Source organism: Abramis brama (assembly GCF_963993115.1).
Source record: "Abramis brama genome assembly, chromosome: 16".
NCBI classification, from domain to species: Eukaryota; Metazoa; Chordata; class Actinopteri; order Cypriniformes; family Leuciscidae; genus Abramis; species Abramis brama.
Genome location: NC_139978.1, coordinates 29,212,039 through 29,230,721, shown reverse-complemented (window position 1 = coordinate 29,230,721; position 18,683 = coordinate 29,212,039). Strand labels below are relative to the sequence as shown.

At 38.4% G+C, this 18,683-nt stretch overlaps 1 protein-coding gene across 6 annotated transcripts in view; it reads right to left on the bottom strand.

Annotated features, from left to right (window-relative positions):
* Positions 1-18,326, bottom strand: part of cep350 (centrosomal protein 350) — a 36,751-nt gene extending 18,425 nt beyond the window's left edge. For 4 of the 6 annotated variants that reach the window (XM_084087581.1, XM_084087585.1, XM_084087584.1 and 1 more), the window contains exons 1-17: positions 18,186-18,314; positions 17,199-17,289; positions 15,662-15,862; positions 15,316-15,412; positions 15,185-15,228; positions 14,297-14,411; positions 13,397-13,553; positions 12,003-12,562; positions 11,647-11,760; positions 9,743-9,865; positions 7,210-7,326; positions 4,750-5,372; positions 4,215-4,339; positions 2,715-3,610; positions 2,166-2,316; positions 1,787-1,932; positions 1,383-1,554 (exon numbers count right to left, since the gene is read on the bottom strand). In XM_084087581.1, the coding sequence (XP_083943707.1) occupies positions 1,383-1,554; positions 1,787-1,932; positions 2,166-2,316; positions 2,715-3,610; positions 4,215-4,339; positions 4,750-5,372; positions 7,210-7,326; positions 9,743-9,865; positions 11,647-11,760; positions 12,003-12,562; positions 13,397-13,553; positions 14,297-14,411; positions 15,185-15,228; positions 15,316-15,400 (3,428 nt within the window). In that variant the 5' untranslated portion in view covers positions 15,401-15,412; positions 15,662-15,862; positions 17,199-17,289; positions 18,186-18,314. Of the gene's footprint in view, positions 1-1,382; positions 1,555-1,786; positions 1,933-2,165; positions 2,317-2,714; positions 3,611-4,214; positions 4,340-4,749; positions 5,373-7,209; positions 7,327-9,742; positions 9,866-11,646; positions 11,761-12,002; positions 12,563-13,396; positions 13,554-14,296; positions 14,412-15,184; positions 15,229-15,315; positions 15,413-15,661; positions 15,863-17,198; positions 17,290-18,185 lie in introns of all 6 variants that reach the window. The other 2 variants (XM_084087583.1, XM_084087582.1) reach the window with 2 other exon arrangements.
* Between the last annotated feature and the right edge of the window lie 357 nt (positions 18,327-18,683).

Genomic DNA, 18,683 nt, shown 5'->3' with positions numbered 1-18,683 from the left:
TCTGCTGCTGGATAAACCCATCCAGAGACCACATACGGCCCTCTGAATGCTGAAAAGACAGGAAGGCATGAGGGGAATCTGACTCACAGGCTTTAACAAATGCCACAGGGAGGTTCGAATGTCACACTAGAGGGAAATATCTGCTTGGCAATGAGCCTGACCTGCGGCGCAGATAACCAACTGAACAAAAGAGCCAGTGTGTGCCTGCACGTTGCCTCCTACCTCGTTTCAGAAGGGCAACAGCAGGCCGAACACTTCTACCCTCCACCTGATATTCAGCAGCACTAATATTGACACTGGCTCCACTGGGCTCTAATAATTATGATAAACAGGAACAGCAAGGATATTGCATTTAAAGATATTTCCGGTCTGTGCTCAGAATGTCCGAGTTCATGTCCGGTAACTTGCTGAACAGCAGAATGGCAATGAAAGATGACTGGTCTAGTAAATTAAAATAAAAAAGACTAGCATGAAGGTACATGCAACAGGTACATGCGGCAGATGTTTTTATTCAAACTATGGTGGCTTCAAGTATACATTTTTATCAGTGACAGGCCAGCTAAGCAACAGAAAATCCCTAAAGGTGAAATCAAAACTGGTGTGACTTCATTTCCAACAAAATCTGGCCAAAAGAAGAAACAGCTCACCAAACCAAACTTTTAAGAAAGCTTTGTGCGGCTAGTAAACGCCTTCGAACTTCCACTTCTGTAGTTCATTACTTTTTGAGTCTGGTGAGTTAAGTCACCAGATATTAACACACCAGATAACTACTTCATAGTGGAAAATGAAGTTGTAATTATAATTTTGTAGTGCTTATAAGTCTGTGACTAACACTGTTTTTTTCTGTGCAACTATATCTATAAACAAACATGACTTGACAACTTGAATAGAGTGATGAATTGTAAAGCTGGTGCAAACATTTCCACATCCTTATTCCCCATGGATCAAATGCTTTCTTAACTGCTCTTTCCTTATTGTTGTAATTTCTTTTTGTTTATTTTGTTATTGAGTGAGCATCCCACATTTGAATGTTTATCTAAACGCAAGCGTGGGCAGTGTCAGAATGTTCGCAAACAGTATCATACCTCTTTTGACCCCTGAGCAAAGACTGAAAAAACAGTGATATCGGGGACTCAATGTGTTTAAAGTCACCAAGAAATCAAAATTGACTAATCTTTTTTTTTTTTTTTATGGAATATTGTAGTATTTATTATAAATGATTTATTTGTGCACATCACTTATTTTTTATTTCCCAATTGAATAATCAAGTCCTGCCATAATTTTTTTCTTGTTCAAAAAACCATTTCACTTGTATATAGATCACAATAGGGGAAAAAAGACTATTGCAACTTTTGTTTCAAACTGACTTTAACAGGCCCTACCTATGGTTGGAGTGGACTGAGGCGCCCCCCAGTGTGCTCTCTGTGTCCACGCTCCTGTGAGAGCTGCGACTGGATGCTTTCTCTGAGCCACTCTTCTTGAAGCCCTCAGCAGGGAGATCGGAGACTGCAGAGGAAGTGTTTCTATGTCCTTCCAGCGGGCTCCTTTCTGAGGCTGTAGGAATGTACACAGAGATAAAATTTGCACTATAATCATGATACAAAAATGTCTGTTCAAAACCAACATCAGTGAAATTGAGTCAGTACTCCAGATACTGTTGAAAGACTAGTTCCTAAGTACCAGTATTTCTGAAATCCCTATAGGAATGTACACAGAGAACAGAAACTCATTTCACACTGCATCACCCTCAAGATCACATGATGTGGCCCTCTATAATATATCTGACCTCTCTTGCTGCTTGAGCTGGTTGAGTGCGGAGAGGAGAGGGGTGTGAGAGCTGGTGAACGCTGAGATCTCTCTCCAGCTCTGTTACTGTATGCAGATCTCCCACTTAGCAACTCGTCTAAAGGACTGAACCGACCATGGCCATTACTGTGGAGAGAAGGCATCAGATATTATATAACTAATATACACACAGATATGGACAGTATACCATATTATGATTCTACATGGAGCTTATGAAATGGGAGTAAGGGCTGGTATGATGATAGAGCAACACTGCCCTCTTCAGGCTGATTACTAAAAATTGTTAACTTCACCCTCTTCATCCATTTATATATACACAAGGCAGTGATCTTCTGAGCATTAAAATTATTTTGTTTTACCTGAGCCCATTGGGACTTCTCTTGGGTGCTGATTGGCTACTGCCACGTGAGGAAACAAAGTCATCTTCATAGACCATGCCATCCAATGAGCTGGTACCAGACAGAACAGCGCGGAGAGCTGGAGAACTCTTACCTCCCCTCTCCTCAAACGCTACACAAACAAATATATGCAATGAATATATACACTAACATTCAAAAGCTCAGGGGTCTGTAAGATTGTACAGGAATTTTTAAAGAAATTAATATTGTTATTTAGCAAGGATGCATTCAGTTGATCAAAAGTGACAAAATATTAAGCAGCACATACAGTTTCAACATTGATAATAATAAATGTTTCTTGAGCACCAAATCAGCATATAAGAATGTTTTCTGAAGGCTCATGTGACAATGAAGACCGAAGTAATGGCTGCTAAAATTCAGCTTTGCCATCAAAGGAATAAATGACATTTCTATGTGTATTATTATAGAATGCAGTCATTTCACATCATTACTGTTTTTACTGTATTTTTGGCCATGTTAACACAGGTCAAATGTTTAAAAATGTCTCACCTTTGCCGTAACTCATGTTCTTTGTAAATATATTAATAACACTGTGTGGGCTTCCCTTGGCCAGTTCTTCCCACGGTCCTTTGCTTCCTCCTTGTACCAGACTAGCCGAACTATAAGGAAGGTGCTTCTCTGCCTCTTTCTGAAAGCGTGAAATTGGGTTCAAACTGTCTCCATTCAAATGGGCTGCACTGTATCCTGTGGTTCTCAGTCTGGATTTGGGCAGCTCTTGCAGGTCTTCGTCAGACATACTGCCCTCACTCAGCAGAGGACCCTCGCTGATAGAACCTCCGCTGGAGTCCAGCTCAGCTTCCTGAACGACAGGCTTTGGAGGAGAAGGGGTCTTACGTACGTTTCTAAAAGGGAGGCCGGAGGACGCAGGTGTTTGTTTGTTCCAAGTCTCCACCCTCTCCCTAAAGCCGTGCATGTTGCCCACACCTGGTAGGGCCTCATCATAGGTGCTTTGACCCTCAGCAAGCAGTCTTTCAATCCTCTCGACCAGGTCATCAGTCTCCGTCGGATTCTCTCTGACTGGTGGACTGACAGGTTTAGCCCAGCGGTCATCGGTAGGGATTAAAAGACCTGTGCCCATATCCTTGCTGCAACCGTAGTTTATTCCAGCACCGGCTAGCTTGCGTGCCTCGCTCTCAATACGGCTAGAAAGAGAGGCAGCGGTGGCCTTAAGAGCCTCAATACGGCTCATTTTGCGGCCTGTGGCTGAGGACAACGACGCATGTGCAGTTCGGGACTCTCTGTTAGGTAGTGAAGGTTCTGGATCAAGTTCTAACAGTTGAGAGAAGATTTGACCAGAAGGGGGCGGTAAAGAGCTGCTGACCCTCAGAGCGGGACTGCGCTGGTCGGATTGAAGCCAGGGTGATCCTGCAAATCCCAACTCATTCCTACATAAACAATACAAGACAACAGATTATTGAAGTATAATTACCAGATGACCTAAAAAGAAAAAAAAAAAGAAAAAAAAGACTGCCACTAATGAATAATAAAAATACATTACAAAAACCTTTGAAAATGTATATCTTAAAATTCACACACTGCATAAAGCATACCTTCATGTAATTTTACCAAAATAATTCATTAGTTTAAGGATTCAGTTTTTCTCCATTTTTAGGAACGTCCCAGTGTCCACAAACTTAACATGCAGCAGACACCACCAACTACATGCACCTAAAAGTGGCCATGGAAACCGATACAGGCAAGCAACAAACACTTGTCACTAAGCACTGAGCTGACGGATTAATCTGTTCTTACAGAACTACTTGAAATAAGAGCATTTCAGTGTAAGGGAATATAAACGACTTCCCATATAGGGAAAGCGGATATTTTATTAATCTGTTCAGCGCTTAGAACAGATAAACACCAAAAAAGGAAGCTCTTCGGTGGAAACAACAGCTAACAATTTCAGGGTTTTCTAGATGAAAAACCAAACATTACATTATGACACACATGATGTAATGGGATTCTGTGTGCGTGTGCATGTGTGTTTACCTGGAGAAAGGAGGCTGCCGGTGCTCCGTGAGGGACAGATCACTGCTGGAGGTGGCACTTTGAGGTCGATCATGTCTTTTGTTTTCTTTATCAGACTCTCCAGACGGCTGGTATACTGGTCTCGACTGCAATGTCACAACAACAAAAAAACTTACAAGAGTGGGCAATCAATATGGACTTAGCCAATATCTAGACACCAGGGTGTCCAATGGTAAATAAAAACGTGATATTTATTTCATACAGCCTAATACAAAGACAGCAAAAGAGACTTTTAACTGAACTAAAATGACTGAAATTAAATGTTTTATTTACACTACCATTCAAAAGTTTAAGGACGGTAAGTCTATTATGCTCTTGTGCAATATTATTACAACTTATCATGGTAGTGTAAATTTGATCACCTAAATAAAAAAAATATTATTAATTCATAATTATATACTATAATAAAAAATACTATAATATAATTAATGTTATGAAATATAACAACTTCAACAAGATGTTTAACTGCAAAAAAAAGTGTTCAAAAAAGGTTTACCTGCTGGCCTATGTTTGTTATGTCAGCACCATTAATATCGCCTATGAGCTGAGTCTGTTCCAGCAGCAGTTTGGTGTATGTTTCCTGGAGCCGCTTCTTAATTGGAGCTTCAGGTGCGACCGGGCCCTTTGCAGCCCCTGCTCGTTGTCTCCTGTAAAGCTCCTGTAAGCGTTTATTCTTGTTCTCTTCCTCCTCCCTCTGAGCTCTCTTCTCCTCCGCTTGCCGTTTTTTCCGTTCTTCCTGCTTTTGAGCAATATACATTCGCACAGCTTCTGAGTCATAGTGCCGTTTCTTTAGCACAGGCTTCTCAAAAGACTCTACTCTCTTGGTAGTCTTGGCGGGGCTGGCACTTCGGGAAGCTCGGGTCGAGGCATGAACTCTGGAGCTGGACGCTTCCGCCCTTCTGCTGATGCCCTCCTCCAATTGAAGGTCATCTAGGATTCCCTGGATGTCAGCTGAGAGGAGGTCTGTGCTGGGAGGCTTTCTTCTATCATCCCCTGCACATCTGGAGGGTCCAGCTGGCTCATCCCGAAGGACATGATTGCGATGTCTTTCCACACTGCTGGGCCTTGAACGCCGGCTACGCTCAAGACGAGGATCAGAGCTGGAACGGGGGACAGGGCCTGCAGGAAAAGATAGAGAGGAAAACAGTGGACGATGAAAAAGAGAGACGACATATGAGATTATTACACATGTCTAAACAACCGTCAAATGTTTGGAATAATTCAGTTTAATTCAGTAATAAGTCTCTTGTGCTCATCAGGTCTGCATTTATTTGATCAAAATCAGTAAAAACGGTATTGTGAAATATTACAACTTAAAAGAACAGTTTATTATTATATTTCCAAATATGTTAAATATATATTACATATAATTATATTTTAATATATTTTAAAATGTAATTGATGTCTATCATAGCAACGCTGCATTTTCAGTCTTCAGTGTCACATGATCCTTCAGAAATCATTTTAATTTGCTGATTTGGTGCTCAAGAAACATTTCTTACTATCAATGACTACGTTTACATGCAGCCAATAACCCGTTCAAAACCGGAATATTAGCAATAACCCGGTCGCGCACGGCCATGTAAACACCGGCAAAAACCCGAATATGCTCATATCCCGGTTTTTAAAAACCCGGATATGATCCCTGGGGTACCCCTTTTCTAACCTGAATATTTGGTCATGTAGACGCGTATCGGCATATCCCCATCAAAAGGAACATTGATTTGTGTTCTGCGCATGTTCTATTCGCAAGGAATCTTGGTCTTTTGAGTAGAGACGGCACATACAAAAACCCACGTGCAGTATACCGGAAGTAAACAAGAAGTAGAGGTAAACATGGCGAGACGCAGCACAGCACCACACTTTTGGAGCGAGGAGGAAAGCGCAAACAAAGGCGATCGCTATCTGCCCCGAACTATTCATTATCCGCGTGCTGCTGCTGTTGTTGTCTTTGGATACAGGAAGAAGAATCGGAAATGACGCATATTGCGTCTTAAGGTTGTCCGTACGTCCAGACGCTAACCGTGATATTGCCAATTGATTACAAATTCCATGTATACAGGAGTAACTCTCTCTACTCACGCATGTAAACGGGTTATTTCGAATGTTTCAGAAACCCAAATAGTGACCTTAACCCGACCATAACCCGAATATTGACAGCTTGCAAACGTAGTCAGTGTTGGGACGGATTTTGCTGTTTAATATGTTTTGTGGAAACCATTTATTTATTCCAAAGAATATTTAATTGAAATAGATTTTTTTGTAACATTACAAACATCTTAGCACAGTGCTTAAATACAGTAACAGTTAAAGTATGTCTTCTGTTTTAATCAATCTTTTTTTCTTTCTTTTTTTTTTTTTAAGCCACCTAAACACAAATTTTATGCCACATGCCCTGTAACCCATGTCTGAACTGGAAAAACATCCTCTTCAGCGGTTGCTTGCATATAATGTTTAAATCAATTTGGAATTGAACATTTCCGTCTCTGCAGTCCAATAAATCAATACTGGAGTGGCTGTATAAAGTCTGGGTCCATCCCTGCATGTGTGGATGGCAGCAGGACTGTGAAAGAAATCAGGTCGGCTTGTGCAGTGAGTCAGAAACACCAAGTCGAACCCTATTCATTACGGTCACTGGGCAGCAAAGTTTACCAATGTGGGGAGGCTGTCTGAATCTTTATTTATTAATAGACCTGACACTTGGAGCACTAGCTGCTGGAAGACTAGCACTTCTCAACAATGTGGTATTTAATAACAGTTGCCATTAAACTCATTTAAAACACCTCAAGAACATTTGGTTGGGTATCCAAAATATGAGAAGCCAAAAACCAGGTATCTTGTGACATTTAAGGCTAAATAAATACAGATATTTTAAGTTTGGTTTGTGATGTGGCCGAGCTCTAAACTGTCTGCATGGTGACAGGAGCAGAGCCTGGCAGATATCTCACCCTCTCACCTGTTCTCATCTGTGTCTCCGAGGACTGCGCCCGAGGCTCTCTGTGTAACCGTGGCGGCGGCCCCAGCATCATCTTCACCAGCTTTTGCCCATCTCGCCATGATGACGTGCTGATCGCTATGGAGACAGGTTACGCAGATGCCTTGAGACTAACAGTTGTTCCAATAATTAATTTGTACTTTTTTTTTTTAACCAGATGTGATTAAGGCAGAGAGGAAAGTGTGACAAAAGTAACTAATAATAAAGAGACAGAATAGCTGCTCTGAATCACATTCGCACAGATATTTAATGATCTTTCTCCAGAGAAAACCCCCCACTCGCATTTAATGTAACACAGATAGCAATTTAAAATTGACATTATTTACTTTATTAAATGAGTTCTCTGGTTATACGATGCATGATTCATCTGTGCATGGTATTATAAAGAATACAAATGGTATCAAGATATATTTCTCAGCCTCAAAAACAGGGCTTTTATGTTGACGTACTCAACACCACATGAAAAGGGAACAATATTAACCAATGCCCATATTTCACAATCCAATCAAATCCAGGTGGATAAAATCAAAATACTCTATATTAATTTGCAGCAGAATATGGTTTCATTTTGAAAAACAACAAATTTAAATAAATAAAAAAAAACTAAAAAACAAACCTTAATGCTGCCACCTTTATCAAAATAGTTTAAAAGCCAAATATAACTGCTGACGAAGAATGACAGCATGCTTTAAATTCCCTAAAGTATAGTTATCATATCATAAGTCATGTATAGAGCAGGCATAATTTATTGCTAAAAATGTAAATTTAAAAATGATTTATTATTATTTATTTGTAGTAGTTTATTTTGTAATGAAATTTAAATGTGACATATATAAATAAATAAACACATTTTTTAGCAACATATTTTATGTGGCATAAAATGTTTAATATTATTTCTGCCACATAAAATATGTTGCTAAAAATAAAATATACTTAAAAAAAAAAAATGGCAGGCCCAGTGAAAAGGGCAAATAAAAAATCTGAACGACTGGTCCAACTGGGCCAGGAGGATAAAATCCTTACTCTTGAGCCCTGTATTAGGGGGGAAAGAGTTACCTTCAAATGTCTGTACCATTACACCAGAGTATTAAGTAGCCACTTATAAAAATGACAAAAGTTTAACTGTTCTCATCAAACTGTTTGCTTGACAGTAGGTTTGCTTGAAAGTGACAACTGACAGTTAACGCTAATGTCTGCATGCAGCACCTCAATAGCCGTGTTTCCATTACCCTTCAATTGCGCAAATTGAAACTGCGAATTGAAATTAAGCCCAATGGAAACATGTAAATTTTGCCAAAGTTTACCGCTTATTGCCGTTTTCAGGCAATTTGAAAAAGGAATATTTTGCAAAACTGCAATGGAAAGTTTGTTTTGCATCTACAGGTTACCTGGCGCACGTAAAACTCAATCATTCTTTAAAGATGACGCGGTATGTTTGGACAGAAGACGAGACAGAGTTCTTTATTAAACTCATAAAAGACAAAAGAATTACGGAAACACTGGATTCTAAACAACAAAGAAATGCCACAATTTATCAAGACCTTGAAGCAGACAGGAGGGAGAAACACAAAGAAACACCTCATACGTGCCGCTCACAAGTATAAGCGGCTTTTCTTGCCATTAATGCTTGGATAACACACCTATGTCTACTTCGATTAAAAATAATGGCTAGTGCGGTGGCTGCAATATACATAAACCTATCAACATCCGTTGCCATGATTTTTGGAATGTCTTATTGCGAGAAATTATGTTTTTGTCGCAAATCTGTAATGGAAACGCGGCTAATGTACTTGAATTGTGTTTGGCATTGCACTCCAAAACATTGCAGAATGCAACATCTAGCTTGAAAGCAAAAATCTAGCTTGTATAACTAGAAGCAGCCTTCACTTGGGTTGTGTTAAACTAAGAGAGACAACGTGAGAAGAACTAACAGACTTCAGACATCTATTTCTGAAGTTAGGGCTGCACAGGGTAAACTAGTGGAGGGGTGGAAGGAGGAGTCAGATGTCACTTTTCTATTTAGTCGTGACAAGAGTGACACCTCTCCAGCTGTCAGCGAGGCCACAACGGCTTAGAGCATTGTCAAGCATTTCTGCGTCAGCGTCACAGCAATCCTGTTAATCTGCATGCTACACATTCTAGAAATTTCTGTGGAGATAAGAGACTTAGCTTGTGCTTGCAGACAGACATTAACACATGCCTGTTTCCAAGAAAGCCCCGCAGAGAACAGGGCACAGTAACGCTGGCAGGTCAAGAGAGGATCACACAGGCTGCCAGGACAGTTTGTGGGCATGTATGTGTGTTGAGTGGAACATTTGCACATTTTCAGAGCAGATTGTGATCTTCATATGCAAAACTACAATTATATGACCATTATATGTGCATTCAGATGTTGAATTTCAATATCATTTGCTTAGATAAGCTACAGTTGTTTGCTTGAGAGACACACAGTGTCCAAAAGACAGACAGTGAGAAAGTAAAAGAGAATTCAGACCTGGTTTAACATTTGAATCTGGTGCAGAGGAAGATCTGTGTACTTTCCTAACAGGCTTTGATGGTTTCTTCTCTTTTACCCTCTCTCGCTCTCCAGGCCTCTGCTTTGGCTTTGTGCTCTCTGCTGTGAAAAGACAGAGTTAATCACTGTTCATCATGGTTATTATTGTTAACTAAAACTATTAAAAACATGCTAACTGAAATAAAGTTGAAACGAAATAAAACATAAATATTAGAAGTAAAACTTTAGAAAGTTGAAGAAGAATAAAATTAGAAATGTTGCTTTGGCAACTAACTGAAAAAAGTTTAAGTTGAAGCACTAAAATTACTTACTGGAAATAAATCAAACTAAATCTGAACTAAAACTAAAAACTGAAGAAAAAAAATTAAACCTAAATAGTAATATTTAAATAAACTAAGATAAATGACAAAAACGCTTAAAATTACTAAAAATTAAAATGAAACAAAGCATAAAAATAAAAGCAAATTCAAAATATTAATAAAAAATATAGTATATAAATCATACGAAAAAAATAACAATGCTGTTCATCACATTACACTCACAACCATGCACATATTACCCACTGATCTATAATAGATTAGTAGATAGTTAGATAATAGATAGTTTTATAAAAACTTTCATTACGTTAATTTCATGTCTCACAGGTATGAGAGCATTAAGATTTGATCGATTCCCATGAATAAGTTCAAACTGCATGTTTCGATCTGTTTAAGTCAATTGAAAACAAGGAACAGACAGAGGGTGGAAAATTTACATCTAAAACTAAATTCCATTTTTGTGAAATAAGAATCTTTACATATAATGATAAAATAACTAAAATGGACTTTCAGGAAAAGAAATGCAACAAATTTGTACCATATGGCCTCTTTAATGATAGCAACTCAAATCTATTGCATGCCAACAGGGAATAAGCAGCATTGTTATGTATACTAATGAGCTTGTTCCATAATGATTTTCTAAGGAACTGTGGAGCAAACTGATGCAATCCTTCCCAATAACCTTGAAGAAAACTCCTAAGAACAGTCAGGGCTGACATGAAAACTTGTAACTATAGCTGTGGCAGTACGCCTGGAAACTCTGAGCCAGTTAGGAGCATGTAAGTCAGCGTCCAAGAGCGGTTTGGATTAAACATGCTTTTTGACCATACTGCAATCCAGTAGAGAAACATGAACTCTGTGAGCTGCATTCAGTGGCAGTTAAAACAGTGATGCTGTCCTAATTCCTGTTCATTACTCATGCTTCATGACTCAGAGGGCTTGCAATGGGCAGTAAAAAACATTTGAGCTCCGTCACATCAAATGGATTAACATTTTAATTCCAAATAAATAAATGCCCCATTCACTAATCTGCTATTAGGCTGAAATAAAGAGGAAGACTCAAATCACAAAACATAATTATAGCACGAGTGATTAAGATCCAGTGAGCTGTTTATGATCACGATACTGTAACATTTTTGTGGGTACCTTAATTATACCACTTTGCTTTAGAAGTATTGGTAAGACTTAACAATAAGTTTGCATTTGTTAACTACATTAGTTAACAAGAACTAACAATGAAAATACTTCTATAGCATTTTTTAATCTCAGTTAATGTTCATTTCAATTGACTAATACATTATCAAAATCAAAAGTTGTATCTATTAATGTTATTTAATGGTCCTGAGCTACCATGTGCTAGCAATAAACAACATTAACTAACGTTAACAAAAATGTATAATGTAAGAAATGTATTGCTTATTGTTAATTAATAAATTAGATAATGCAAACTACATTATAACTAATGTGGATCTTATTGTAAAGGGTTACCAAAGCATTATTCATTGTTATGTTCATGTTAACAAATGAGACGAAATATAAAATAACAGTCTGGAACACCATGTATACCTGTGAGCTGGTGCGTCAGGTCTTTGTATATTTCCCTGCTTAAGTTCTGGAAGTCGTCCTCTGCCCACACTTTCCCATCAGGTGTGCGAATCTTGGTCTCAATGGGGTTGAAGCCTAGAAAACACAGAAGTAAGCCTCTTCTCACTCAACAACCTCATAAAACATTTAACGGATGCTTTTATATTGAGTATCTTAGAAAACAACTATTACTGGGACTGTAGAACTGGAGCAACCTGAGGTTAAGTGCCTTGCTCAAGGGCACAATGGTGATAGCCCTTATCGGGTCTGAACTTACTACTACACAGTTACTAGTCCAACACAAGGGGGGTCATCTTTTCTCTCTGGAGTCAGCTTACCTTTATAAATGGGTGCAGGAGGGGCGGGGGCCACTTTCCGGACTTTAGCAGTAGGAACTGTGGTACCGTGTCCTGCTGCCTCAATACCCACAGGTTGCTCCAGGTATCCCAGCAGCTTGTTTCTGTCCTCCGTCTCTTCCAGATGTTCCCTCTGTCTGCGGATTCTCTCTTTCAGCTTCTCCAGCTTTTCATCAGGTTGCCGTCGTCGCAGGTTCTCCAACCGTTGTGAGGATGCGATTGAACCCGGGCTGGACCTCAGGGACGTCTGGGATGTCTCAGCCTGTAAGTGTGTTCTGGGCCTGACTTCTGACCCTGGTGTTGCTTGATCGGGTTGGTGAATGGCATTGAGAGCAGACAGATCGTTCAGGTAGCGTACAGATGTGCTGTCTACAGCCGAGGAGCACAGGCTGTCCAGGTCTGCAGTCTGCATGTCTCGGGTGTCACGCTGATAGACCAGCTGGCTTAAAGCAAAGTCAGGCTGAGTAATGGCCACCTCTGTTGGTAACGAATGGGCTTCTGGTTCAGAGTGGGTCTGGGACATTGGCAGTGGAGATGCTTCCCTATAAAAGAAAGACATGATTCCGTTTAAACTGAAGATCACGAGACTAGAAGTCATGTATACAACAACTCAGATGGCAACAGAAAAAGTAGGCCTGTAAAGGGAAGTATCAGCTACATGTGTGCTGAAGTTACTGAAGCCAAAATGATGGTTCCTTGTTCAAATGTCTTGTATGAGAAGATCAAATAGCAAACTTAACCTTCAGACACAAAACCTGCACTCATTGACCTCAGCATACTCCATAGTCTGCTCATAACTTTCATTCCTTTATCAATCAGACATGCTGTAACCAAATAATGAAGTTATTACCAAAACAAATATTTTAATCTATTTCCTTTAACAATTTTTTTTTTTTTTTCAAAAAATGAATGAACTAATTTTTCCCCATTCTAAACTACTTCAATGGACCCTTTTCACATTTACGGGGGTTCTCAGAAGCGGAATTCGTCATAGTTGGGTAAACTTCTATAGTGGTGAATGGCAGATGACAGCAATATAATTTCTGTATTCCCATTTGCTCCAAAAGCAAAAGCAAAAATCCATGATAGCATCGAGAGACTGATTAAATTGGTCAGAAGAGAGAAAGATGTCATATTTGCCATCACTCCCTCAGCTGTTGTATCAGAAACACCATAGCAGCAGCGTTAGTTTGTGTTATATTACTTTGATAACTGTGTTGTTTATGTTGATAACTGTGGAAACGTGTCATCACAGTCTGTGAAAAGGGTCCATTCGAGCTGCACCCAATGTGTAGCATCAAAAAACTTTTTTTTTTCAGTTCTGTTTGCTATTACAAACTTCAGCTTTAACACATTAATTAGTTTGCAGATTTTACCTGAATGAAGCGAGTGGCTCTCTGAACTCCACGCCGCTGGGTTTCCTGGCATTACTGTCCAGAGTGCTGTTCCTCAAGGGACTGCGGGAACTTTTGTCTGGACTGCGCCGACTCCGTGTTCTGGATTTGGATCCACTTTCCTCCGCACGATGACCATCTGTAGTAAATACATAGAAGACACGTAAACAATGGAAGAGGCAAAACTTTGAAGAATGTTGTACCATTTTATATATACATACATATATTAAAGAAATAAATAAAGGGGTGTGTGTGTGTATATATATATATATATATATATATATATATATGAAAGTATTTTAAATTTTTTTAGAAATAACTTTATACATTTTGCTGTAGTTCACTTCAATAGTCATGCATTGTGACAACAGAATTTTAAAAGTACAATATTCTTATTATCAAATATGAGGTATATACAAAAATATTGTATTACTGTACAACAATTAAAAACATTAATGTCAACATTAAGATTAGTATCAATTCTTTTGATGAATCACTAAAAACTCATAAAGCTGTTAGTAAATTAACATACTGTATGAATCACTGAATTCCAAGCCTTTACTTTTAGTCATATATGACTTGAAATAAATCAAAAACAGTGTATGTACTAAATGTTCATGTATCTTCATTAACAGAATAAGCGAAGCTAATTTAAATAATAAATGGCTTTTAAAAATGTACCATTAAAAAAATTAACTGCAAATTAAATAAACTAAATTATGACCACATATAAATTAAAAACAAACAAAAATATACCATTCCACAAAACATACATACTGATCTAGTACAATAATATATATTAGGTGACATTAAAAGCATGGATGTATAATATTCTCTAGTGAATTTCCTCTATATGTGTTCCAGAGGATGTGACTGTCTTACCTCTGCGGCTTATTTTCCGACCGCCACTAACAGATGCTTTCTTTGTGTCTAGCACTGAGTCCAGAAGCACTCCAGTGCCTGGTGCAGCCTCCAGACGATTCTCAATGTGTCGTAACTGAGACAAGACCACAATTAGCCATTGAGTCAACAGTTCTTGTGGGGATAATGCTACAGATAGTAAATCGTCTTACAAAATATCGCGCTATTCAATTATATCGTCTACTCGAGCCCCACCCCCGCCGGAGACAACACTGCCGCCAAACAATGTAAACACACATCACGTTGAGTTTGGCTGCACTTTATCTAATTGATAGCTTGCGATTCAGTTAGTTTAATTTAATTATTGAAACGTTAAAAGTTTTACGTTTTACTTTGGTTAGTTTGAGCTTAAACTTACATAAAACAGTAGCTTTGCTGTTATGTTAGTGTTGCAAATAATTTACACATTGCTCTTATCAAATTTGTGCTTGAAATGAATTTTGTTTCATGAGGAGAACTGTTTTCTATTCCTAACCCTACTAACTACTAGTCTATTGAAAACATATAATTCATGCTATTGCATGTGAATAAATATGTGTACGGTAATTATGGGGCTATGTGAAATATAGCTGTCATTTTTCCCCGAGATTATCGATGATCATCTGGTAACTGACTGTTAGAATCGACATCGCGATACTAATGAGACATTGTCAATATACGATAATTTCATCATATCACCACGCCCAGCCCTACAGAGTATATCACTGAATCTTACTTTTTCATTTATTTATGAACAGCTACTTATAATTGCACTTACTGAATTACACATGACAAAGTCTATGTAACAATGTATCTGTTTTGGCATCATAAGTAGGTCAGAACCTGAAACACGGGTTAAGAAATACTCACGGCAGCTTTGGTCTGATTTAGACTGTTCCAGGCTTGAGATATCTCTGTTGAGAGAAAAACATTAACATAAGAAATCACGCAAATATGCTCACATTGATGTTTAAAGTATAGAATTACATAGTTGGACGAACCTCTCCTGTTGTCTTGCCCAGCAAGGGCAGGCTGGGAAGAGACCGAGGCTGACGGCCCCGCCTCACTTCGCAAGCGACTCCACATCGCTATGCCAACCTGAGAGGAGGGGGGGGGGGGGGGGGGGGGACAGGCAAACAATGTGAGAGAAGAAATTGTCTTGTCAACATCTGCCGTCAAATATTGTTTTCTTTGGCAATGGCTTATTGCTAAGATTATCACTAAAACACATGACTTCATTGACAGTACTCTTTGTGCTAAATTATATTTGGCCAAACCACAAGTTTAACTGATTGTTACTAAGATGGATTGATCAAAGCACATCACTATTAGGTTTTAAAGTCTCACCCAAACGTCTCAGTTTTTTCATCAAAGCGAGGGTTGAAGTAATGGTGTACAATTTGTTAGATTGCCTGAAGGCCAGACATATGATGGTCTCCGAGCTTTTCAAGTCATCTGAATCACCCGGTCTTCCTCCAAGCACTACCCTTATAACACTGTGTCCCTGTCCTCGAACGTCCCCAGAGCAAACAGATTCAATGGTCTATTCTAGAGTAAAAAAAAAGAAAAGTGTTTTGTGCAGACTGTCTGAAGCACTGCAACAACTCGCACTAAGTATTCCAAAGGGACACTGAAATCACACCCTCTGCTCAGAACCTTAAATTATATAGTATTAATAAAGCATGCATAAGACATATCTCAGAGGCCTACATGTATTTTCAGACCTATGCTGGAAAACAGAGGTGAAGAGGCATTTAAACACGCTCTACCACTTCTCTAACAGCACTGAATGAGGTAACGGAGATACCAAATGTGTCTGGAATGAGGAAAACAACAACACTTTAAAGTCAGCATTAAATTCTAAATGCATATTATAGACCTTATTGTGAACGATTCATCTGCAATTCTGCATACATTAAATTTTTTTGACCTTGTATTGTTTAATTAAAATGTCATAACAGGACCTTCCAGTGAAAAACACACACTTCTCTCTGGTGAAGTGTGCAGGACTTCTCCAATCATTTAGTCCACTTAATCCCCAACCCTGCAAGTTTGTGTTCATCATACGGCTCCACTTTATAATGCACATCTCAACATCCAATCAACACGTATACCAAGCCCTTGCCTTACATTTTTGTTTTTTAATTATGCTACACTGGGGTGTGCAAATAAAATACAGAAGAAAAGATCTGTCACTGCTACCCTTTATTTAAACCTTGTACACATTTCATGCTCTTTCTTTGCATGTTTGTTAAAGTCGCAATGAAACAGAGGCAGCAATAAGTCTTTTCTTTCGCATTGTTATGAACAATGAACCAGTGAAACAGACCATCGAGAGAGGAAAAATAAATAAAACAGGGACTTGGTTCTATCCATGTTAAAACAACATGCTTTGGACTGGAGATACTGACAGAAACGACATTATGATCTGATTCCTTTTGAACTAATCAACACTTGTTAAAACGAACAAAATAAGCACTGCAAAAGAATCAAAGCTTTACTCGCCTCAAAGTACAAAATGGGCAAAATAACTGCCAAGAAAAGCACAAAACATCCTTTGATTTACCCATAAAAGACCCACCATTCTCATCCATATCCTCTCTATTCAGCTACTCACAAATATAATACACTTCAACATCACTTTCTAAAAATGTGTAATAAAAACAAACACCAGAAAAATAATATTCTCTTCCTGATTCAATTTCATATCACATTTTGGGAATTGAAACTTCATCTAACCTTGTATGCACAGCACTCGACAGTTATGAGATTATAGTTTCATTTAAAAACTGCTCACATGTAAACAAATGATAAATAATACTAATTAACAAGACTAAAGAGAAGGATGCATTTCATGCTTAACACATAATGGACCAGGACTCACTTTCCAGCAGCTTTATTCAGAGAGACATAAGTCCACCTTGTCTTCTGGCCAGCTGGACACATCGGACATCTGGCGATTCTGTCACCTCTACCTGCACCCAGACCGAGTACAAAAAAGGTGAGCTCAAAGTCTTGACTTATTAAACTACCAGTTCATAAATCATTATACAAATCTAACTCACAGCACTTATATTCACACTTATGTCCACAGCGTTAGATAGATTCTGGAATCAACACAGCTAATTACTGAAATTGATTAGCCTCTCAACAACTATTCATGGGCATTACTCTGAATTAAAGGGAAAGGGAAACAACATGACAGATCAGCAGCATCAGCTGAGAGATCAGCTGACATCGCATTCAAAACCAGGATAAAATATCAAGCGGACGCTTCTAAGGGACTCACAAATTGTCCGATCGCATAATACATATACTCTACATTGCTAGAGCTTTGCTAAAAAAAAACACATACAACATAACTTAAGTGGACAAAAAGGATATAAGAAAATACGAACATACATTACAGTTGAAGAGCAACATAAGCATATAGACCTTTATATGAATACAGAATCAGAACTACATTGCTCTAGCAAACAAACAAAAATTATGAGACAAGAAAACATTCATATGAAATAAGTATATAAAGAAATACAGTTGACGTAAGTTATAGCCTAAGTGTCAATCACACAAATAACGTTACAACTTCACGCGAACTACCTTACTGAGGAGAAATCCAACAGCGAACTAAATCAACCAAACAACCGACTCGACGTCTACTTGAAACAATAATTATGTACCTCAGAGAGTTTCACAATATTACAACGAAATTGTAGGCCTATGATTTTAAATTCTCTGACGAAAGTTATCGCTAACAGCTGCTGCTAACCGGCTAAACCATTAAAGCTCGCTAACAAACTTTTTTGCGTTTCTGGGATCAGGTTGTCTTTCGTTAAGCGTCCAGGTCAGAATGTGATTGGTTAATACTTACCTAAAAGTTTATTGTATCTGCTACCCGCCTTTCGGTGTATGTTTCCCGGCTTTAATGATAAGTTAGGACGGCCGTTGGCTAGATTTGACGGTCCGCCATTATCCAAACAACTGTTTCAGGAAGTTCACGTCTGAGAGAAACTCGCGATACTTCCGTAAAGAACGTGTGTTTATTTCGTGGCCGTGTTTGACATCTAGTGTTTAACTAATGGAATTACAACAAAAATAATTTTACTTTGATCCTTGAGATGTGGCACAGATGTGGCATTACATATTTCACCAGTTATGAGTTCAACAAGGTCAACTGGCTCTGAGGTGTTTTTATTATCATCATTATCATTGTCATTATAATTATTATTATTGCGGTTTCAAAGATATGTCAACAGTCACATAAATATTAAAGAAATCGTTTTCATAAGAATAATAATAGTAATAAATGTTAATAATAATATAAAATATTTTTATTGTTGAGGTTATTATAAGAAATAATAAAAAGTAA